Source organism: Andrena cerasifolii, chromosome 5 (assembly GCF_050908995.1).
Source record: "Andrena cerasifolii isolate SP2316 chromosome 5, iyAndCera1_principal, whole genome shotgun sequence".
Lineage (NCBI taxonomy): Eukaryota > Metazoa > Arthropoda > Insecta > Hymenoptera > Andrenidae > Andrena > Andrena cerasifolii.
In genome coordinates this window covers 10,325,244-10,349,796 of record NC_135122.1, presented here as the reverse complement: position 1 = coordinate 10,349,796, position 24,553 = coordinate 10,325,244, and the positions used below count along the sequence as shown (strand labels likewise).

Genomic DNA, 24,553 nt, shown 5'->3' with positions numbered 1-24,553 from the left:
TGAGAAAAAGTTGCTTATTTTTAAAAAAAACTGATCTTTATTAAGTTTATACTGAAAGAACGAATACTTTTAAATATTGGTTTTGAAATTTTAATTGCATTGGCACTAAAAAATGGGCTAAAAAAAGTAAGAGGGCTACTCTTCTCGCACCGTGTGTTTCATCATTTTTCGTCCGTTAAGGTAGGGAGACCTCTTAAGGGGTCATTCTACTTTGAACCGCCGAAAAATTAAGCTATTTTTAAGATATTTTTCTCAGTAAATGCAACACATAATGAAATAAATATTTTTTATATTTATTAAGCTACTCTTATATTGTACAAAAAAATTTAAGATGAATTTTTGCAATTTGTTTTAATTGTTTGTTTACAGTGTCAATATGGAACCCAAAAAAGAGGTATGTTCACGGCGTAGGTGATTTCCTGGCTCAGCCTTATCCGAAAGAAAAAATTCCGAAAGATTCTTAATCTCTATGAGTGTCGCTATAACCCCTAGCACAATTAACAATTTTTGTTGAGAAGAAAAAAAATGGCGCCGGTTTAAAAAAAAAGTTTGGCGAAAGGTTGTATTCTCGGGTGTTCCATGAGAAAAATCTCGGTTATTTCTCGACAAAAATTGTTAATTGAGCTACAGGCTATAGCGACACTCATAGAGATTAAGAATCATTCGGGATTTTTCGTTTCGGACAAGCCCGAGCCGGGAAATCACCTGCGTCCTGAACATACCTCTTTTTTTTTAGGTGCCATATTGACACTGTAAAAAAACAATTAAAACAAATTGCAAAAATTCTTTTTAAATTATTTCTGTATAATATACGACTAGCTTAATAAATACCAAAAAGATTTATTGCATTATATGTTGAATTTACTGAGAAAAAAATCTTCACAAATAGCTTAATTTTTCGGCCGATCAAAGTACATAGAATGACCCCTTAGTGTCCTTGTGAATCCTTTGCAAGTTCCCTTGGAGTGAAAGTGAGTGACTTTCGACTCATCTCCCGTGGATCACGAGGATTCATTTGTTCCTCGGGCTCCTGCAGTGGTCAGAGAGATTAGATTTCATCCGCGCCTGGATTGAGGTACATGCAAGGGGGACGGAAACACAGATTGAATGAGATTATGAAGTACGTTGCATTAGAAGCAATCGATACGGCACGATCAGAGCTCACGACATTACATCACAGATCGATTACGCGCATGAAGAGATTAACGAGGCATTTGTATGCTGGATAATGACTGGTCAAGAACGGTGGGAGAATAGAAGATGCGTTATAACACAATGATACCTTTCATCGAACAAGCCGATCTCGCGCCATCGATGCGCATGGTTCAATGCCATCCACGACTTCGTGGTGTTCGGTAACAATAGTGAATACTTAGAGCATCCGGTGCAAGCAGCTTCGAGCATGAAACTTAGAAATTGAAGCTGCGCGGAGAGATGTTTCGCTATCTTCATCGGGATTACAATGTTCTTTCTGGTAACACGCTACTCTATCACATCGGCGCAGCCAAGTTCTTCTAACAAGCATTCGCTTAAAAGCTGAGGAATGCCTGGGAGGATTAGCGGCTCGGAGTAAGCTCTGCGGGAGAATATTCGCGGCAAACGAGGATGCATTAAATTTTAATTATCGTAGATTTCTTGCGACAGTGGCGACGTCGGTGTATCCGTCGCCGATTGAGTCGCTTCTTCAGGATGACGATCTCCCTCTCGAGACGACTCGTCGGTGGTCTTCAAGGACCTGTCACGGGGGACTGCTTCGTCATTGTCACCGGAAGCAACGTCTTCACGGCGGCAGCAATCAGGGATCTCGATAAGTGCGAGGAACTATCGAGTCGCCGTGTTATTTTCACTGGATCGTGAAACCACAGAGACATTCCCCCGTCCGTTTTACCTGAGCGAGAATTAAATATGTTCAACGCTAAGGTGTCCGACCGCAAGTGACAACTGATGGCTGGTATCCAAAAAGCGGTGCAATGAAACTGAACGGGAGGTCTGGCTATTCTTCGCACCAGCGATCATCCTTGTGTATGAAACTGTAAAAGAAAGAGGGTGCGCAGCTTCTCAGCTTTTGGTAAAGCGCCAGAAAAGAAGAGAAGGCAAGCCTGGGGGATCCTGATCTCAGCTTCCACAACACTCTTCCAATTCACTGGCTCCAGAGGAAACGGCTTCCTCGCACCAGTGACAGAATTGAGACGTCCCCGCGAGTCGTCAAATGGCAATCGTTACCGGACGCAACGTGAACAGCTCTCGAACCGCCGACGATCCAAGGAACAGCAAATATCCGCGGGAGATACTCGAGAAAATCGCAAGACATAACTTGCTTCGCACCCTGAGTTGCAGCATAAACATCGAGCCAGCGCGCTGGCTGGAAACTGCGCTGCGTTGGCAATCTCGCGGGCAAATCTGGCGAGCGAGGAAAGTTGAGCGCGAAGAAAAGAAGAGTCAGGCGAGGCGAGAGATGCGCGGGCGGGCAAGGAGAACATGGACGAGGAATGAAAGCACAAGCAGGAACCACCGAAAGACAACGATCAGGAAGAGGTCGCCAGCTAGACGGTGGAGCAACGGGAAGCAGGGGGACAAGGAGAGAAAGAGGCCTGCAAAGGATACGAGGGAGAAAGAATTGAACAAGAACGGTAAGGAGCAAAGAGTCACACGGTGTTCCATAGGCATAGCGGATCCGACCTAGCGGTAGATACTTCCAGATAATACTCTCATTTACATAGGTAGCCGCATAAATGAAAAGTAATGCGAGGCATCGTAGCGCGCATATCGCGTGCGTGTTATATCTGGGTAAATGGATGCATTAGGTGGCTATTTAAAATATGTACACTTTTTCTTGCCATCGTCGGCCACGTTCTTTTCTATACGCGGCTTTATTAATATACAAAGGGAGTGTGAAAAGATTTCCCTGGATTTCTATCTCGGCGGAGTCATATGTTCCATGTTCCAATTGGGCCAAATTATGCAGGAACCTACCAACCCTCAGAACGACAAACAATTAGTTAAACACAGTGCGGTTCCCATAATTTCGTGATCTTTATTTTGCAACAAATTGCCAACTCGTAGAACAACTCCTACATTATACAATCATTAAAACTATTAAGCCATAGGGTATTAAGTGACCCAATTGTGGATGATGTCCGTATTATGGGTGGCTAACCGTATAATTTGTTATTACTTCTAAGCAACAAAAAGCCCGCAGAGCCACTAATCTGTCCGTAATTGGGTCACTTACCCTAGTTATTTTAGGCCTAAAAACAAAAACTACAGAAACTTTAAAATAATATTAATCATACAACTCACTATTAAATAACCCATTAAAAAGCATTGTAAAACAATAACAAGAAATAAAATATACCCAATAGAAATAAACCTACTTTTCTCTAACAATTAAAATCTTCAAGCTAAATTTATTCAAATTCGGATCAACGAGTAGGTTTCTGCATAACTCGGCCCGATTCATCCAGATATTACCTAGAAACTGGAAGGAATCCACTGTAATTCCAGCATCAGCGAATGAAATTCGCGTGGAGCTGTGTGATCGTGGCGGCGCGTTGATTAATTAAAGGGTAAAGGCGGCACTTGAACGCGATCGTTGGAGCGGCGGCGGCGCGCGGTCGTTTTACACCTTCCTGTCGTTCCTTGAAGGTATTCTCCGCCTGTGTCCCTCTCGTTTCGATGAGGAGTCTTCGCCCGACGCCTGTTTCCTTAAAGCGACAAACGGAGAGTGGATTCTGCACCAAACACGCGTCGAACATGGACAATGCAAAGGTATACGAGTCTTACATGCGGACTCCCACAAGCTGTTTCGTAATCGAAGCTTAACTGGAGCCCAGCAACCAGCAGTCGGTCATAACGCGGTGTTATCGTGCAGAGGAGAAAGGCAGCGGATGTGCAACGGGTGATTCGAGGATTTCGCGGGAAGAGCTAACAGTATCGAGCCGATGTGGCTCCGATGCGACTGGCTGCTGTTGGCCGTACCCACGGCGGGCCGGCCGTTTTATTTCTCGTGGAAAGAACGATCGGGCGAATAGCGGCCGTGAAATCGCGATCCAACGTCTTCGGGTCTGTAAAGAATTATTAGAGAACCACGTGGCCGCTCTCACGAGAAGACACCCTGCCCACGGTGCTTTGTTTTTTCCCGCTCGCCGACTCGACGCTTCTGTCTGCCTCCTGACTCCTGTGTCGAATTAGCAGACACGGCACCGTGATTTTGCATCGGCGCTCGGGCAGAGAAAGGAAGTCGCTGTGATTTAATTGGAAACGTTCAGAGACGTTGGGAACTTTCCCTTCTTTTCAGGCGCGTTTAATTTTCCTCGTGGGAAATAGGTACAGTGGCTCCTAGGTCAATGATATCGCTATCCAGATGCATCTTTTGGTGAGCTCCGTCCTGTGAAATGGAGAGTAATTCCTTCGCTTGTACGAGTGCAAGAAGCCCCTTCCGCAGGGCCCTTGAAGGTGCGAGGACACGAATGAGGGAAAAACGCAGGAGCGATGCCAACACGTTTTTCCACGCGCACTGCCCGCCTGCTTCCCTTCCGCAATTTATTTGGAATGCTGTCTTAGGCGCCACGCCGTTCTTGCAGCTTCGACGTCGAAGAAACGCAGAGGTATTTTGTACTCGTTGGTTCCTTCCTTGGTGAAAGGGAATTGGACATAGTTATTTCTCGGCAAAGAAAGAAAAGCGTTTAATGTACGTTGAGTTTAATTTACACGCTAAATACATGTGTCTAAATCTAAATCTTCTGCAAGCGTACCTGTGAACATCGCGCGGCTCAATCTTTTGCTGTCTAAATAAGTATGTATGTACATATAAGGCAGACCTTGGGTCGACCAAATCTACTGTAGCTGGAACGTGCCCGCGACAAGTAGTCTGTAACTACTGCGGGGTCTCTATCGTTCATATTCGATATGAGCTCACCGTACCTAATCGCCGCTCCCGAATCGTTTATGCCGATTCCACGATCGGACCAGCATCGAGGGAAATACATACCGTGAAGGAACGGAGCGTCGCAATCGCCCGCGTCCGAGGCGCCTTGACTTTCTCCCATTGTAATACACCCGGGATGTTTTACGGACACGCGTAATTACTCGATCAACGTAGCCCCTGCTGCCACGAAGGTGTCGAGATCCCGGGCGCGAGATACAGCTTCGTCCACACGAAAGCCGAACCGAGGTGTGCAGACGGGATCGAGAAGAACGAGCATGTGGGTGAAGGCTGGAGGGCTCTCCAGGATGTGTCGAAAGTGAAACCCAAGGCCTCGGTGTACCTTCTTCTGGCTATACGCTCGCGCGTACGAGGAACCTCGTGGCCGTCCTCGGCGCGCTCGATCATCGTTTCGGATCGGTATCGATCTCTCCCACCGTCTGAAAATCTGACCGTGAACACCGTCCAGCGAAGGCTGCGAAATATCCACCTTATGCGCCAGCGTTGTGTAACGCCCTCATTCTCGCGTTGCTTTCGAACGTATTCCTCCTTGCTTCGATGAATCTTCCCCGTTTCGGTGCTTTATTGTCTTCTTTGTTGTTTCAGCAACGCCCGCGCGTCTTTCAAATGGACCCTCTCGCAACGATCCGACGGTGAATAGCGACTATTCGCCGTTGATCCTCCGAGATCGGGGAACAAAGTCTACGTGAAACTCAGGCAGGATGCGATCCATCACATATAGCCCAGGATACGGGGCAGCGTTTCTTCGATAGCAGCTCCCTCTCGGCTAACCCAATGTTGCGACGCAAACACGTATAAATCTATCGCATCTGCAACCACCGCCCTCCACTTTGGCCCGGTTCCTTAACTTACATAACAGTTCCAGTGACCGGACGAAAACTTTTCTAGCCCCTTACTTCTTGGTCTCCTTCGAAACGGGCAGGATATAGGTCAAAACGATGCAGCCTGGAATACAGAGGAATAATAATGTCGCGGGAAACACGTTCAACGATTGAGATGGTATCTAACTTACTTAAGACGAAAACCGCCAGTTCGATCACTGGTGCCAAGCATCCGTACTGGAGCAAGACGGGGAACAGAAGGTTTCCCATGATCGATCCTGTTCTTCCCGAGGACATTACTAGACTCACTGCGATCGCCCTAATTCAGAAAAGCAATTGTGCAATTGTAATTTAAGAATTCTTTGACGGTCTTTCGATACGTGGTAATCGAACCTTAAGGAAGTTGGGAAAAGGACAATAGTCGTGCCAACAATGACGTTGACAGCCATGTTCGTCATTCCTACGAACAAGCACGTCAATAATAATGTCAACAGCATGTTGGTCGACCAGTTCATGTAGATTATGCAGAAGAATGTCACCGTGTAGCAGATAACTGCAATAAAATAACTGTAAGGAGACTAATCCCTCGATGAGGATTAAGAATATTGTTGGTACATGTCTGAGCACTCACATAGCAGATTTCTGTGGTTCAAGATGTTCAGTACAAGACTAGCCATCAGTAGGCACGTACATCCAAAGGTGGATACGATGATAGTGTTCAAATAAACCGTGCCATTGACGACAGACTATGAAATGTGAACGAAATTCTTTCTATTAGAAAAGAGAAGCCGCGAGTCAATGATAGTTTGCGAATTAACCGCGAATTATCTCACGTTTACACAAGTCGAGTTTTCCACCACTGCAGAGACACCGTTAGTAACTGTCGAGGTGTCCAAGATTTCGCAAAACGACAGATCTTCGCCCGCTGTTGCATTGTAATTCAAGGAATTGTGATTATCCAGTATGGTGAAGAGTTGCGGCTGCCACAGGCGAATAGTGTTCATTCTGCAGAACAGAACGTACGGGGTAATTAGACGCGACAATTGAGACGGCTCAATCGAGGGAGATAAAAATCGTGACAGCGTTTCCTTGGCTTGTACTCATCGATCCAGTCGAGAGTACCTTTTTCTAACTCCATCAGCACGTATTAAATAATCTTTCCCTGTGACGTCAAAACGATCGCAGCACGAATACCGTGCTGCCATGTGTTTCAATGTCCTTGGCACGTGTTAGAGCAATGTATTTGTATGATAGATAAAGCGAACGTGTCACAACGGAATTGGTTAGCAGATATGTAACTCTTGCGTCTTGATAAAACAATGAACTCCTAATTGCGTTCTAACTAATCTTTAATAACGAGGCTGCCAGAGACGAATAAGCAAACGGGGAAATTATGAAATAAATGTGCAAAAGAAGGCGCAACACTCACGCTAGCATCGATCCAAACTGCATGGCAGTGACCAACAGAAGTCGACGCAGATGGGGATGAAAGAAAATCGCTGTCTTCTGCGACTTTCCACCTTGGACGCTGTTGTGGGTCGATTTCTGATAGGACTCGTCCTCCAAATGTTGTATCTTGGACAGAAATTGTTTCCCTCAGTTTCGAGAGCGAGACAAGCATCTTACTGCAGCCCAGTAGTTCTACGATAGTTCTACCCTTACTGGATACTCCTCCGCAGATCTTCCCGTATTTATTCTATAAATCAGTTTGAAAACTTCCAGCGCTTCCTGGGTACGACCCTGGGACATCAGAAACTTTGGACTCTCTGGGAAGAAGGAGAGGCAGGCGACGCCGAAGAGCATCGGCGTGCCACAAAGCGAAAGAAAGAGTCTCCAGGAGTTGTACACGAAAGCACCGTCCCAGAGGACGATGGACCAGGTTTGAGGGACCACTATCCACGCGAGTGCTGGAAAATAGAGCGATTGCAATAGTAAAGAAGCATCGTGATGGAACCTCGGTACCATTTGCACCATACCTGCGGTCACGATATTTCCAAATGCAACTGACAAGCCGAAGATAAGTGGGATTCTCACTCTGTCTTTGACTCCATAAAACTCAGAACAGTACGCCACGATAGAAGCGTGGGGACCACTTATTCTACGATAAAACAACGTCTATGTTCAATAAATACCTACTACTCAGACTTACCATCAGTGCCGCACTTAGGATTTAACCTTGGGGGGAGCCGAATTGAGGGGATAAAAATATTTGTAATGCAAATTCAATAAAATTCATTCGGCGATCATGAAAATTTATTTAAAGAATAAAATCCATTTTTCTTTTCTTCTTAGAAAGCCCCTTCTTAAGGGGGAATTCTCGTGTAACAGCCCCTGAAATTTATGATTTAAAAAAAAAAACTATTGTTAACTATTGCATTGCACTCTTTTGGGATATAAAGAGGCATGTTTATACTTGCAGATTTTTTTTCTATGTCGATGCTTTTTATTATTTATTAATTCTTGTGGAATCATATTAACCACTTCGACGATGTTGGCGTCAGGTGTAGCACCTGTCTCAGTCATCTGATTGCAAAAAGAAGAAAATTTTCTTAAAGTTAAATAATTTGCGCTGAGACTGGACCTAAAATTTTAATTTTAGTTTCTATTTATAATACTTTCTTCATCGCTGTCAAGAATAATATGAAAAATTTATCTAAGGAAAAAACTTGCTTTTTCTTTCAAACGCTATAACTCTTTCAATTTTTCATTTTTTTCTTAAAAGTGGACCAATCCCACCGTAAACTATCTAACCTTAAGAAACTTCTATTTTTCTTTGCAATCAGATGACTGTGATAGGTGCTACACATCCCGTCAACAGGAGTTACATCGTCGAAGAGGTGGTCAAGATTCCACAATAATTAATCGACATAAAAAAAATATTTTCTGCAAGTTTAAAGAGGACTCATATCCCAAAAGAGTTTACTCCACTGTAAACAACAGTTTTTTTTTTAAATTCTTAAATATCAGTTACTTTTGGGGCTGTTAGACGAGAATCCCCCCTTAAGGGGGTGCCAAGGCTCCTCGCCCCTCCCCTCTAGATGCGCCTCTGCTTACAATCAGTATGCACTCACATAAAACCGCTCAGGTACTTGAAAAACGCGAGTGTCCAGAAGTTTTGCGAGAATCCTGAGAGAACGTTGCAAATGCCATCCGCCAGGCAGCCATAGATGAACACGTTTTTCCTTCCCCGAACGTCGGCCACGTAACCCCATAGGTAGCCACTCGAAACCATACCTGTCGATGAATTTTCGTATCAAGCGCACCCTCGACGATGAGGGTGGACGGTGAGGAGGTACACACCTAAGAAAGTGACGGCGTTCAGGACGCCTTTCTGGAAGAACGTTATTTGCAAATCGCATTCCACAGAGGGTAGGATTATCGCCACGTTCGATGTGTCGATGCTGGTTGACCATGACACGGGAATGATCGCCAGGAGGAGAAGGTACTGAAACTTTCTGCATCCGGCGGCGGCGATCGCTGTCTCGAAGTCTGTCGGCTTCTTCTGCCGCGCGTCTTCACCTGCGTAAGTCACACTTTATGCTAAACTTCGCGGAGATTATGCAACAAGTTGAAGTCGCGCCTGCAGAATTCAGTGGATGTCGAAAGCTTCGACCGGAGTTTATTTGGACGCTTGTTTCTCTTGCACGCTTGCCTCGTAATTGGTAGCCATTTTCTATTGAGAAAGAAGATTCCACTTGCCTACATGATTTTTATTCACTTCCACGCTTCTGTCTGCGAGGGCAATTATACTGATCCTATTATTCTGTGACATCCTGAGGTCGATCGCACTTGTCCATTTGATTTCGACGATCTACATCACTCGCTGGGCGTCGCCGATTTAAATTCACGGGAGACTTAAAGCGAGTCAGTTGACTAAACTGGCGAAACTGATTGCGAGTCAAAATTTTCATCCTCTTCGCGTACGATTCCCTTGTCTTTCCACACACACGCGCGCGCGCACGCCAGTGGACTGTTCGTAAACAATTTTATCTCTCACGCATACCTGTTACTCAGTTCTTACAGGAATTTTTAAACACAGATATAAAACTAATTTGATCCAGTCAGCTGGAAAAGCTGTATGCATAGCCGGACATTAGATAAGGATTTTAATTAAGGTAGCGCGGATATCGTGCTGATAACCCCAAGATCATTGGGAAACGTGGCTTCGTCCCATAGATTAGATGTTCGTGAACGCAACACTACCTCCTACAACTTATTTAATTATTCATTTATAGGGTGATTGGTTTCTGGTTCAACGATTTCGCACAAGTAGATATCGCTTTATTTCCGACATCCCGACGTGCCGGTGGAATTTCAAATATTCGTTAGCGTCATCGAATGCAATCTCTTGAAAACAATTATATGCGCAGTTGCCACAATTCTGTCAGTCGTGTATGCGTAATGTTTCATCCTACTTTTTCTGCCGCCGTTCCATCTTCGCTGCACCGTTGAATCGGCCGAATAGCAGCGCGTTATAATTTGAAAGCCAAGAATGGTTACTGAAACACTTACCGTCCCGATTGACTCACGTGCTTTTAATTATGCAATTATTATCCTTCTCCATTTCGCGACGGTTGGCAAGCTACAACTTCGCGGATTCACGCTCGCGATTTTTATCGATTAAATCATGCTCTTCCGTTCACGAAAAGTACTCTCCGAAAGTGTTCGAAACCCGAGGGGAGCAGTTGGAGTTGCGTAACAAGTGCGCAGCTTTCATTCCCGATGAAACCACTACTAAATTAATTATTCCAATCTGATTTATCTAGACTTGCCGATGCATTTTTCAGAAAGTGCACTTTCATCGCAACCTTGATCGCGGTAATTTCAAGGTCGCTTATCTAATTTCGTTGCAGATCGTGTCTCAGAACAGGCGGCACGGTAGCTGGCTATATCATAAATCATAGCACGTATCGTAAGACGATAAAAGTGCACGTAACTGCACGCGTCAGTCCAGATAAGTTCTCGCTGTACGTACGTACAGCGGAAACGGCGTGGAACCTATCAATTATATCATGCCCAACGCGTCGCGAATAAGCGATCAAATATTTCACCTGAAAAGCTTAATTCCGCGAGGAAAGGAGCAGCCGCTCTGTCCCCTTGTCTCTACGCGGCAATTAACATTGCAGATGCCGCGGCGTTAACGATCAACAAATCGCAGTCATTTCTCTTAACCAGCGGCAAGTTACACGCTTGGCGTACTTCGACAGCAGCTTTGTTCCTTTGTTGTGCCCGATACAGGAAATATCATGTCCACCCTGACCTTACGTTCACGATACTCGCCGCCAGACACACGTTGAACATTATCGAAGTTCCTGCGAAACTAACCATTGTCTCCGCAACAATCTCGACGCTCCCAGCCCCAAACGCACAAACTTAAGGGGGTACAGGGCTGTTGAACGACTGAAATCGACGGTTTCTTGCCGGCTGGATTACTTAGATACCAAATAATCACCAGACCGGCATTCTTCACAGTTTTTTTATACACGCTTTTACAAGTAATGTAAAATAAAAAAATTGTCAGAATGTTGAAAATTATTCAAGTTATTTGAAGCTAAGATGGTCCCGCGTAGCGCGCAGTTGTAATCGGTGTACATAGTCCCAGGTGAACCAATCATCTAAAAGCAAAATGCTTCAGGGTGAGTAATTTCTATAGTAATAGTTACCGTGTGAAATTTTGCTGGGCGAATTTCAACAAAAATTGTAAAAGTTACACGCGAGTCAATTTCTCCTCACATTTTTATGGGGAAAAAATCGTCTATAATCAGTTATAAAATGTTTTACAAACATCCAATGTTGACGCGGAAATTCCACACGATAGAGAAAGCAATTCTACAGCTTCGGTTAAAATTTTAAGTGAAAATATTCATTCGTTCAAGAGTTACGATGTGCACCGTGTTTGAAAATGTAGTTTCGAGATAAACGGCTTCAAAGTGTAGTCCCCTACGCCAATACCGCTCTGCGAGGCCGTTACTCGACGGTGCACTCAATTACGTTCAGCGCTATAATTTCCGTAATTATTCGAATTTCTCCACGAAACATTGTTGTAAATGTTCACAAAGCATGGCACTTTCAGAATTAATAATAATAAAAAAGATCGATTCTTCAAGATTTCAATAGTCCTATACCCCCTTAACGAACTTCCCCGATTCCGTTCCCTTGCCTTTCCTATTCACTCCCAGAACTCCTTATTCACCAGACGAACCGGCTACACGAATTTTCGCCGGTGCGTCCAGATCGCGATCGATCAAGATCAGATCGTCGAACACTCTTCTCCGTCTGTTTCGCAACCAACCTCTACAGAGAATCGCTCCCCTTTAATCTCGATCCCCGAACGAGGGTGGACATTGGTCGGAGGAGAATAGCTGCTGGTTGCTCTTCATCAGGTTGACGCGGTAGTCCTGGCTGGCCTCCCTCGCGCGGCGATACTCCAGCGAGCGCATGTACTCCGACACCTTGGGCGCGGAAAAGGGTGAAAAGAGTTACAAGGTCAGGCTGTATCGCAAGAACGCGAGGCTCGTTTCACCGGAGTAATTAAAGTTTCCTGTTTTTAAGGCCGGCCGGGATAGTCGTTGCGTGGCAAAGTGGCCTGCTTCCATGCCCGTTCCAACGATTCCCGGACGACGCGAAACGATCGCCTCCTGATAATCCTTTTAGCCAGAGCTAATTAGGATCGCCATTGATCGAGCCCGTTTAACTATCGACGGCTTAATAATCGAACCGACTCGATCCGATCTTGTTACATTGTGCCGCCCCGACGGGCAGAGGGAACGCGCAGCTGATCGCGAAACAGCTGAGGAACTCGCACACGCGGTGGAACCAGGGCACAGGAAACGCTCAGGCTCCCTCCGTTCCTCTTTCCTCCTCTTTTTGCCGCCCTCCCCGCCCGCCCTGTGCGCGGGCATTATCGCGTTCCACGCTTTAATTCGCGCACTCGGCATTTAGCCGCCGTAAGAAATGGCTTTCTGTTATTCGACGCGGAGCGTTTGATTCCGATCTAATGTTTGCGATCTTTCCGGCGTCGGGGCTAGCGGGATCCGTAGCGGTAAAGGACGATTAATATAGGCAGAATCCCATCGGGATAATCGGTTTTTATACCCGGCAACTCGGTCAGCGCGGGGGGAAAAAAAAGAAGAAAGGTGGAGACGCGCGGCGGGCCCGATAAGATTGATATCGGGCCTCGCGGTGGACATTCGCGCGCGGCTTCCGCGAGCGTTGAAAATTAATCGAGTCGCGCTGCTGGCTAAACGCTTCGCGTCGCCTTCCCTCGCCGATGATTTATGCCCCGCGGAATGAATGCTTCTTTGAATCCCCGGAGCAGGTGCCAATTTCCAGCCTCGCGAGCCATCGACCCGCCGTTCACGCGACATTTTCAACATCGGACAGTCGAATCGAGTAATGTGCACCTACTCGTGCTCGTTAAGGGGAAAGCGGAGGGGGAAAAAATGCAACGCTTCCGTTCCGTGTCGCTAATTAATACTGGACCTGTTTCGCTGCCGCGGATCGTGCGAAGCCTGATAAAATTCGATGCCGTGCCAGTCGCTGCGTGCATTGTGAAACGTTTTATTAATTGCCCGTTCGCGCGAGAAATGAGTAAATCGACGTTCGGCTGTGCACGGTGCATCGCGTGATATAAACATCCGGTATCTCTACACGCATCAGCGATACAATAATGTCGGCTGCGTTACATTTTACACGCGGAAGCGCGTGGCCCGAGCGAAATATCGCGGCCCGTCGAAGTCGCGTAAGTGCGATCGAACAGAATGGTAATTAATTGTCCATCGCCCGCTATAAATCTCGCCCGTCTTGGCGCGCATTAAACCGAGACCCTTTTATATGAAACATTTTACACGATCAATGCGCGCTCTAATGAGCGGACTCGACGCGATGAATTAATGACACGGAATGTTAGCGAATCATTCCGACGGCTCGCTCTGCCAACAATTAAATCGAACGGTGATTTACGGCCGCGATGATTCTGCATAGCGGAGCTCTCGCGTCCGGATATACCTGCAGGTTTTCAGGAATCTATAATTATTCAATTATACGTACAAATTTGTTAGCCCGCGAGAATTAACCGGTCGTGCGAGCTAGCTAGTGGAAAGGTGACGGCGGTCGGTGGTAAATGAAAATAATAGCAACCTGTCTTTCGTAGTTCATGTGACCTTTCATTATTCCGCATGAAATCACGCCGACGATGGTCAACAAGATTATTCTTTGCAGCAGAGTTTTGTCCGAAGGCCACTTAAATTTAACCATGGTTTAACTGGAAATGTGAACAAATATTGCCGCGGGTTCCGAGGGATTTTATAAAGTGCACATTCAATTTGTTCGCGATGAAATCGCGGTAGTATTCAAACGTGCATTACCGAGGAAAACACCGAGAAACACCATTAACCGGTGAGAATGAGAACTAGTTTTCAAGCGACAGATAATTTACGCGTTCATCGCCTGGCCAAATGCATAACGTTATCTATCAAGTTCACGGTCGATATTCTTATCACCTCCTGCCACGTTCACGTTAATAGATTTACGTTACTGTTTGTGTAATACTAAAGCCACACAAGATCCATACACAGTAACGTCCGAGCATTTCGATGTTAGGCCTCGCACGCGTAATCAACGTCATTACAATCGATCAGTAAAACCAATTAAGGGGTAAGAACACCTTGAAGCCCGGAAAAAAGTGCAATTTTTTGGAATTTTTTGGTTAGATATCCGTACTTCGTAGGGAAGTCATTGATATGGGGTTTAAATGTGCATGTAGTGGACAGTATTTTAGAATTTTTGTGCGACAAAATATACAGTTTTAATCAAGTTATAGAGGTCGCCGTTAGAGTGCGACGCGTCGAACACGATTTGATGGTTTCCCACTTTATTCACGTCGTGTTCATCTGAGAAAAAAAGGAGAGCTTTTTTTTAATCACTCAAATTTGGATTGTCTAAAACAAAAAAACAAGAGTTGTCTGTTAAGTATAATATTATTCCTAAACATTAGCGGGCCCGTTTTTTAATATTTTGAAAATTCAAGTATTGAAAGTGTTCTTGAAATGTTCAAGTATTGAAAGCGTTGAGGAAAAGGATGCCGATGTTCGCGACGATTCGCCTGTAACTCCCGTGAAAAAAAGAATTTTCAAAAGATGGTCCGTTAATGCTTAGTATAAGCATTAAATAATAATCATGTGCACCGTTTTGAAAAGTATCGTTCGGTGCGCAGACATTCGAATGTGCATTTGGTTCTGTATCTCCAAAACTAACCTACATTTATATTTCAAAGCTTTTGCATGCCATTCTACAGATATCAAACTAATATTTAAGCGAGAAAAAAAATTACGATTTTCCGACTGTTTTACAGTAGTCTAATGCCCTTAATGCCATGCAAATTCGTTCATTGATAAGATCCCTCGAAAAAGGTTTCAACCGTTACTTATATAACGTTACATTTCAACATTCCCCTCATATATTCCTTTCCATCCCCGTTCGTGAGACAATTTCTATTTCAAGTCGGATGCGGTCATCGAGTCATATTCATGATCTTCCGGCGGAGTACCTGGCGGGAAATCTACCGTAGGTAAACGTCCAAGAAGAAACATATTTTTCTCCAAACACTCCCCCCACCGTTCTCACTAGTCATTCATTTATTCCTGTACCGTCCAATGTGTCATTCGAGTCGCTCGAATGCTATATATAACCCAGCGAACGAAACTAAATCAATGAACCGTACGGAAATAAAGGAGATTCAAACTGGGGTGTACACCGAGGCGGCGTACAGTTTGAGAGTTGGGCTCGGAGATGGCGCGGCGGTCGGAGCAAGATGGCGTCCGGTCAATAGACGAATAGCAGGGAGGCCGGAGGCGCTCTCGAGGTTCGTGGGTGTTCTCAGCCCGGAGCTGGAGAGGCTTTCGGGGCCGCGTATCGCTGACATTTTTTTTCGTCCCCTCCGTGGCCGCGGTGAAAAGGTTGGAACGCGCGTAGTGCGAGGAAAATGTTCGCCGAGGGAGTGCGCGTGACGTACGCGTCGCCCTGAGTGTACCGTGTACGATCCACGAGCTCGGAAAGGAGATGCTGCTGCCGTGCAAAGCGACGACAGAGGAGGCGCGCTCGCGAAACTGTCAGGAGGATCGTGGTCGTCGCGGTCGTACGTGAGTCAGTGCGCTCTCGATGGATCGAAAGAAGGCACGCACGTACAAAATGGCTTCGGGGGACAATGTGGACGAGATCGAGGTGGTCGAGACGAGCTTCGCGGTGCCGACGCAGGCCACGGAGGATCATCTGAGGCCGGAGCAGTCGACGGACGAGGACAGTGAGTAGCCCCCCGTTTGAGCAGGGCCCTGGCGTCCACACGGCCAAGTGTCACGCAACCTAACCTATAAAATGGGGGAACAGCGCGAACCCAGACGCTCGACGGGCGTCGTTTCTTCCCTTGCTGTCGACCGATTCACGCGACCAGACGCGACGAGACCGTGACGCGACGAGATCAGACGACACCAGACGCGGCCAACGGATAGGCGTGATCGATCGATTGCGCCCGATCGGATTTTCGTCCCGCTTCCGCATCGCCGCCCCGCGTTCCGTCACCGTTCCGTCGCCGTTCGTTGGACACGGGAAATCGTACAGAACACGGGGCACAGTGGAGCGCTTGCGGCTGCTCCTTCGGGGCTACCCTCTCTGTTAATAATCCAGTTCGCTATTTGACAGTTGATGGGTGTCAGCCGTCGCGCGTCGCGTACCACCAGCCTCGTAAAAACGTACGGGAGATTTATTCTCTCTTTTAACTTTCTTCCTTCTTTCTTCTTGCCTTCGGTACTTACTCATTGTTGACGCACGGCCACGGCGTCTTTCGTTCTTTCTTCCGCGCCCTTAGTCTCGCGGCGAATCAACCTTGACGAAAATAGTTGTCTTAAAGTGTACGTGGAGCCGAGACTCATAGATGATCGAACGAAACAACGATGGCTCACGCGAGGGCTGAAATTTCTCACTAACGGGGAACAACGGCGGCTCGAGCCCGTACATGTGTCAATAGCGAATCCGTTTATAGTCGGCGTGTGTGCGCGACTTTCATTTTTGAACTCGCTTAACGTTCCACTTTCTCATTTCTTTCCCGGAATTATGCATCGGCCCGGCCGATCACGCTCGAGCCCCGTCGGCTCTTGTTGCGCTCTTTGATCGGTCGCATTAGAAACGGGACTTTCGTTCATTCACTGGCACGTAAACGTTGGTGTATGCGTGCCAGCCGACTGTTACGTGACCCTCTTTCACACACGACAAACACCTTGTTTTCGATATGTTACAGATAAATCGACCGGGGATAAGGTGACGGCACTTGACGTAAGTAGAAACAATTCCTCTCGCATGCGTCTCTGAGAACGGGCGACCGAGACGAGTCGATTCTCGTTTCGCGTAGACACATGAATATTGACAATTGCACGCTCTGACTCAGTGCTAACCGCGAGTCCAGCAGATAACCGGCAAGCAGTTTTACGTGTAGGCGCATTATCGAAAATTCTCGAGGCGACTCGTGTATCGCTCTTCCGCTCCGTCGCTTTATTTAATTATTTCCGCGTTTTACTCGAGAATCGTGAGGCAGTACCTACTACTGCGTCACTAGCAGCGTAATTCGTAATAAACTTTCCTCGGGGTCATTGATTGTTCAAGAAATACCATCTACTCTCGGTTATCGTGTCGCTCGATTATTATACACGATCCAGCATATTCGAAGCGTGCAGATGACGCATGATGACCTGCGCAATTAATAAGCATTATCGAATCCTGTCGTATCTCTGTCCCATCCGAGCCCGTGTTACATTCGAATCTCGGCGATCGATTGGTGTAATTATACGTTACATAAAGCAGGCTTCTTGTTATTTATGTAACGCGCGCGTTTAAATTCGCACTCCGGACGAAAAATCTCGGCGAGCCCCGAGCCACGTCGAGCGTTATGTAAGAAAGATCCTTGCAATCTCTCCAGTCTGTCGGCTCTCGCATTTTCGCACGTTTCGTCTCGTTACTCCCGGTATGTCTCGACAGTGACTCACAGATTTATCGCGCGCGCGACTATTGTCTGGGGCTAATAACGCAGCGAGTCAACGGAGGGTGAGCGGTATCGATTCCCTTTAATATCCTGTCAGCGATCGATCTGCGTTCCTCGAAGCCGCGTACGTCGAGGTTCATCCGCGAAGTCGCCTGTATTTTTCGCTCTCGTCACGCGTTAATCACTGCTGTCGTCAATGTATTTCGTGGCCATGATCGAGTCGCGCGATTACGAAGCTGTTGGTAATAGGCGTGATTGCGCGCGTGTATCACTCGCGTGTTCCTCGAATCGACGCTCTTTCTTATCGCTGGATTCATAGACCGCCGCAGGACGCATATATAGGCTACACAGCTATGGAGCTGATTTTCTGGGAAGAAAGCGCGGGAATAGTCTGTTCTGTTGGAGGACAGGATTTGATGCGTCGCGGTGGCTCGCGTGTAGGGAATTCAATCCCGGGATCCCGGCTGTTCTTTTGGATTCCATTTTTATATTTTTCAGTTGTTTATAAAGTAATTTACGTTTTTAAAAATTCTCGAAATTTCTCGGGATAAGTTACAACTTGATATATCAAATCCCGGGAGCTTTAGAATCCAAAAAACAGCCGGGATCCCGAGATTGAATTCCCTCCTCGCGTGGCAAGTAGGTAAGTCGCGATCCAACGAGATGAACCGCGCGACTCGTACGGACGAGAATAGTCGTGTAATTATTCATTCGAATGACGCATAGCCGTGTGTTCCTTCGGGCGCTTCCTATCGCGTTTGTCTAGTCGTTGAATGTCCGTGGCGAAGTGTGTCAGAGCTTTTAAGGGCTGCCAGAGCCGGGTTAAAGTTGGGAGGGGGGCCGTTTGGGGTGTCGGCTTTAAGTTATGCCCGCCAGAGAGAATGCAAGTCGAGGAACGTTAAATCTCAAGCGTGGGATGGAGACTTGAGGGGTGAAAGATTGTTCCATTGAGATAGGATAGGAACGAGGAGAAAGTGTCTGCTACCGGCGAGGACTAGAAGGATCCTGTGATATCTTTTACAGAGCTCGGTAATTCAACATGGAACCACCGGGCCCAAAACCCCAGTGGGGGTGTCCAGAAACAAGTCGGAGCGAGAAAGAAAGATTGGCCACCGGAGAGTTGGAGTGGGAGGTGAAATCACGTACAAAAAGGTGAAATAGAAATTCAAGACTCGGCGAGCTCCATCACTTGAAATCCCGATAAAATAATGTCGCCCCCTATAATTTCTCTCCGCGTTCCGTTCAGATCCAAACGACACAAATTATGGGATCCATCCAATTGGGCATACAACACGCGGTCGGCGGTTTGGCGAGCAAACCGGAGCGTGATCTGTTAATGCAAGACTTCATGACCGTGGAGACGACGAATTTTCCTAGCGAGGGCTCCAATCACACTCCCGCCCACCATTTCTCCGAGTTCAAGTTCAAAAATTACGCACCCATTGCATTTCGCTACTTTCGAGATCTCTTTGGCATTCAACCAGACGACTTTCTGGTGAGTATAGGCTAGCGTGCGATCCGTTCCCCACGGGAGAGTGACGAAGTAACCGCCGATTGCCAGGGATTCCTACGTTACTCTCGCGACCAGATCCACCCCCTCCACCCTCTGTACGCCTCTGACACGCGCGCAATCTAATGAAACCGCTTGGATATTCAGATGTCGATGTGTAGTGCTCCGTTACGCGAATTATCGAACCCCGGCGCTAGCGGAAGTATCTTTTATCTAACAGATGATGACGAGTTCATCATAAAGACTGTGCAACACAAAGAAGGAGAGTTTCTGCAAACGCTTCTTCCAGGATATTATATGGTGAGTCGAGCGGATTACGTAAAGCGCGCGCTTACCACCATTTCTTTCGCACCGATCGCCAATCCTGCCCCTTTCTCGTTGCAGAATCTGAATCAGAACCCGAGGACGTTGTTGCCAAAATTCTTCGGGTTGTATTGCTATCGGTGTAATAGTAAAAATGTTAGATTAGTCGCTATGAATAATCTTCTGCCCTCGGCGATAAAGCTGCACCAGAAGTACGATTTGAAAGGGTCAACGTACAAGAGGAAGGTTCGTAAAGTCCAACAGAATTCTACGGCGCCAGTTATTTTTTGGTTCTAAGCGATATATCACCCCCGATGTCTAGGCGTCGAAAACGGAGAGATCGAAGTCCTCGCCGACTTACAAGGATCTAGACTTCATGGAGCATCATCCCGAGGGAATCTTTCTGGAGGCCGACACGTATAACGCCCTGGTTAAAACCATTCAAAGAGACTGTCGGGTATTGGAGAGCTTCAAAATCATGGATTACTCTTTGCTCGTTGGTATACACAATCTCGACCAGGCTGCACGGGAAAAAACGGTGAGTACGCGGCTCAGAGATGCGCCGGAGAGTCGCGGTTCCATGCAGACGTATAAAATGCGATATCTGTGGGCGCAGCAGGAGCAGAGGTTATCAGCGAGCGCGGACGAGGATGTGGCGGATGTAGGAGGCGAGAGCGCGGGATTCATTCAAGCGGAGCGGGAGCGGGAGAGAGATGACAGAATAGGAGCCAACGCTCTGAACCGATCGCGTAGCATAAACCGACAAAGGCTGGTCGCGCATAGTACCGCTATGGAGAGTATTCAGGCTGAAAGCGAGCCGATAGACGAAGAGGACGATGTACCGTGAGTATCGTGTTCTGATTCCCCCGCGATTTTATACGAAACGGATGCTCCAATAACGTGTTTTAATTACGTTGGTGTTCCTAGCAGTCCAGGTGGTATCCCCGCTCGCAACGCTCGTGGTGAACGCCTGTTGCTCTTCATCGGTGTTATTGACATTTTGCAAAGTTACAGGCTTAAGAAAAAGCTCGAGCACACGTGGAAATCGATGATACACGACGGTGTAAGTACATACCATTAATATCTTCCTCGTCACGACGCCCTGCGATGTCTTCCGACTGTCCGCTCGCGTAACCTCCCAGTGGAGACGGTGTAATGCAAGGGATGCTCGTGTTCTTTTTACAGGACACCGTGTCCGTACACCGGCCGGGATTCTACGCGCAACGTTTTCAAGATTTCATGGCCAAGACAGTATTCAAGAAGATACCGTCACGTAAGTACCACCCTAATCAGCCTCTTCTAACAAATCTGACCTCAATGTTAACACTGAACAAGGCTCATTCCTAATTTGTAAGCGATCTTCTTCTTTTTGTTTCTAATGATTTAATTATCGTTATCATTCGGTTGATCAATCTCTTGACTGACGTATCCCGTCTATTGTCGCGCCAAGATCGATTTTGGCTATCTCGTTGTAAGCATAAAGTACAAGGACAAAATTTATAGGCTTTAAGTAGAGTAGTAGGACAATTACAAGTATTTTTATCGCCAGCTGATCGTGTTTAACGATGTCTTTCTGTTTATAGTAATAGCATCAATTACTGTGATTCAACTTATATACAATGCAATGTTGTCGCATAGTACCTTTTACAAAGAAATGAGACTTTGAGACATATTTTAAACGTACCGGGGCGGAAAAGAGTTTGGAAATTTGTTTGCAAGGGCAAAGGACGCTCAAAAGCGGTACTTATATTACGCGCGTAATTCTGCCGTTTACGATTAAGTAGCGAACGTAATTAACGGTGTTACTTAAGATTCCAGTTTGTATGGAGCAGTAAGCTATAAGCTAGAGTAACATATATTTTTTAGCTTCTTTGTTATAATCGCCATAACCGAACGCGCAAGTTCGTTCGATCGATTTCAGCGAGGGTCAGTTTGCTCGCTCGCGATGCATAAGTTCAATATATCGGGTCGCGTTCATGGTAGATTAATCGGTCGCATAATAATTTCCGATTCCGTTGATACGCGATCGGCATCGAGTGAAACGATCCAAATTCTTTCATACAGCATAGCGTTCGTTTATCCTTATTCTAAGATGCTCGAAGCGAGAATGGGCGAATCAGTTTCTTTTTGCCACCATACCATTATCACAGACAAATTTAGCCGTCCAGAAAGATTCTAATAATCGTAATAGTGACATAAGGTAATTAAACGACTGCAGAGAATGCGATTAAATCCCGTGCCGATATCCGAAAACTATTGGGCGATGGTCTGCACTCATATCGATTTTAAGGAACCGTGGAAATTTCATTATTCCTGGTCACGTAGCCTCTCTGTGTCCGATATAAAAGCGCAGATTCGCCGTATATGGCAGTCCCAACGTTCGCTTTTCGGATACCTGCATTCCTTTATGATTAATATTGTCGATAAAACATCCTGGGTTTATTGAATGTCAGTTGGTCACCTTTGGGTTTTTTGTATTGGTGTAACTAATTGCTAACACGACACACAGTTCGATATGTTTTATTTTTTTTTTTATCATTACATTCTCCAATTTATTTGATATTACTTTTTCATTGATCAAGTTTGACCTGATTATTCGTTATACAATTTGGTTTCGAAGCAGACTATTGTCTCGAAATGTTTAGTAAATTCTATTCTTAACGAGCACAAAATGACCGGTCCACTGGTGTCCACACACGTAGCTGAGTATTTTGTCCAACGAAGACAGTATCGCTCTAGTTTCGAGCGGTTTCGCTGACGCACAAACGCGCGAGGAAAGCACACGTGTAGCTGTTTGAAAACGGAATCGTGGATAAACGGGTCGATAAATAGGTGTAAGGTATAATTGTAAAGGCAATTCCATATGCATCTCGCTGCTAAACGCTGCCGTCCTTATCTGCACAGAATTTCGCCAGGCTATATCGAGTGATTCCCAGTTCAGATTCGCAGTATCGTAAGTTCCTTGATCGTTGATATCGACGTGCCAAAGTTTTGTAAGACTATCTTGGTCCCCGTGTTCCTAGTAGCGTACAGGGTAGATGACTCGAGGTTTCGGAGGGGTGGGTTTCTATTTAGCGAGCAGGCGAGAGCGATCGACGACGTCTTGCCTTTGAAGCGTATTGCCATAGATCGCACAAAATTCCATTTTCCCGCGTGCTAAGGATGTAGCTCGCGATCTTTAACTCCGAGCAGGATCGTATTCTTCTGTGAAGCATTCACGTCGGTCGCGCAGGTGTTTGAATAATTTTGTGCGATTTATAATCGGCGTAGATGAGAACCCCAGGACGCGTGCAGTCGTGTATATTTTGGCAAAGCTAGCGTTAGTATAGCATGGGTGTGTCAGAGAATGCGAGAGGACGCGAGTGTGCGAGAGAGGGATGAAATTGGTAGAAGTAGAGACACATTCTTTTATTGTGAAAATATTCAGCTATCGGCTCGACGTGGACACCAATGTACATATTTATATATTTTGCAATAAACATTTTCGCTGTTTACAACTTCATTTCATTTATGAAGCCTACCCGTACTCGTTTAGTTTCTTTTAAAACTCTTTCCAATACTGCCACTTCTGTTAATTCTTTCTACACTTTCTCTAGCCCCATTTTACTGTCTACTGTCATCACTACTAGTACTACTACTACTGCTACGTATACTATTTACCAGTTATTACTTTTATCTACTGTACTCTTCGCAATCCCTAATCGTAGTCTGGATTCATACCGAGTTTATTTTTGTGCACTTAACATCGCGTTAACACTTTGTGTACTGTCTTAATTAGCGTATCATGCGATATGTGTTTGTTGTTTGTGTTTTACCGTGTATACGTTTGGGTTTCACCTCTCACCACCAATAGGTAATAACGTAATAACGTGTACTCTGCGATGCGACCAGAAAAGTACAGAGACCTCTGATCGATCACAAATCACCGGGACGATTTATCGATTCACCATCCCTGGATGCCACCGGAAGAACCTCCTCTTTGCCCTTTATTTTAAGTAGATCTTTCGTTCACCGAAACGATCACGTATTCGTTTCAGTTTCCTTAACTTCGCGTTTCACTCACCACAGTTCAGATATTCCATACCGATGGGATCCGGATTATTCGAACGAATTAACCCGTTCGGATGAAGAATTTTACACGAGTACCTAAGACTTTTTCCTACACCGTGTAGCTAATGTCTTATTAACTGCAAAGCTGCCTCGTTTATGGCGAGCACTACATGCAGCTATTAAAATTACATTAAAATTCTATCATGCTTGGATTGAGATGTAATTAAAATCCAGTCAAGGTGCGTGGAATGCAAGGCTAGAAAAAAAAATAGATTCTTTGAAAAATGTGGTAGCGAGACTAATGAGTTACCATTTAGAGAAGCAAAGTACATTAAAATCTCCGCGATTGAGATTCGGGTCAGTATTCCACGAGTCCGGGCTTTACAAACAAAATTACGTTCGAGTGGTCGTGATTCCATCCCGACGAGAATTCCAGATGCCATCGTTCAAAGGCAAATTAATCCCTGGTAGGATAAACGACACACCGTGACTCTTTATCATATCCATAACGACGAGAATGATACTTGACCATCGCTTTTCTCTCTATTTCTCTATAAAAAGGATGTCCCAAAGGTATGAGACAAACATCGAAGAATCCTTTACCAATTTGCAATCTGAGGCTTGCTTTTCAAGATGCTCTTAGAAAAGAGAATGAAGACATCTAGTAGAGTGAACGTTGATAAATAATTATTTCCCCTTGTACAGTCATAAATTTTTTAAACAACCGACCGTGCCCCGCGACTCCCCCCTGCCTACCCAACAACCTTTGCGTACATATTCTGAACTTCGAGCCGTGATACCGATAACAACCTTTAAAAGGACATTACTCGCGACACGTTCCTTACTAAATCGAGATACACAGTAGAATTTGAGTACAAGCATCTGTGCCTGCGCGT

General features: G+C 45.8%; 2 protein-coding genes across 16 annotated transcripts in view; one reads left to right on the top strand and one right to left on the bottom strand.

Moving 5' to 3' along the window:
- Positions 1–4,692: 4,692 nt before the first annotated feature.
- On the bottom strand, positions 4,693–9,436 carry LOC143368848 (putative transporter SVOPL). The gene is made up of 11 exons (XM_076811981.1): positions 9,396–9,436; positions 9,067–9,299; positions 8,838–9,000; positions 7,743–7,864; positions 7,429–7,673; positions 7,196–7,341; positions 6,600–6,771; positions 6,398–6,512; positions 6,160–6,319; positions 5,958–6,085; positions 4,693–5,890 (listed from the first exon to the last, which is right to left on the bottom strand). The coding sequence occupies exons 1-11, from the start codon at positions 9,434–9,436 to the stop codon at positions 5,838–5,840; spliced, it is 1,578 nt and encodes a 525-aa protein (XP_076668096.1). The 3' UTR covers positions 4,693–5,837.
- Positions 9,437–15,526: 6,090 nt separating this feature from the next.
- Pip5k59b (Phosphatidylinositol 4-phosphate 5-kinase 59B) overlaps positions 15,527–24,553 on the top strand; it is a 30,798-nt gene continuing 21,771 nt past the window's right edge. For 3 of the 15 annotated variants that reach the window (XM_076813455.1, XM_076813452.1, XM_076813454.1), the window contains exons 1-9: positions 15,539–16,066; positions 17,057–17,091; positions 18,818–18,946; positions 19,041–19,289; positions 19,452–19,604; positions 19,689–19,853; positions 19,930–20,450; positions 20,538–20,670; positions 20,793–20,880. In XM_076813455.1, coding sequence (XP_076669570.1) covers positions 15,925–16,066; positions 17,057–17,091; positions 18,818–18,946; positions 19,041–19,289; positions 19,452–19,604; positions 19,689–19,853; positions 19,930–20,450; positions 20,538–20,670; positions 20,793–20,880 — 1,615 coding nt within the window. In that variant the 5' untranslated portion in view covers positions 15,539–15,924. Of the gene's footprint in view, positions 16,067–17,056; positions 17,092–18,817; positions 18,947–19,040; positions 19,290–19,451; positions 19,605–19,688; positions 19,854–19,929; positions 20,451–20,534; positions 20,671–20,792; positions 20,881–24,553 lie in introns of all 15 variants that reach the window. The other 12 variants (XM_076813450.1, XM_076813451.1, XM_076813448.1 and 9 more) reach the window with 12 other exon arrangements.

Coding starts and splice junctions, on each gene's coding strand:
- LOC143368848 (XM_076811981.1), bottom strand. CDS start 9,436: ATGGCTACCAATTACGAGGCAAGCGTGCAAGAGAAACAAGC. Junction 9,001..9,066: donor GAACGCCGTCACTTTCTTAG/GTGTGTACCTCC, acceptor ATTCATCGACAG/GTATGGTTTCGAGTGGCTAC. Junction 6,320..6,397: donor GAACCACAGAAATCTGCTAT/GTGAGTGCTCAG, acceptor ATTTTATTGCAG/TTATCTGCTACACGGTGACA.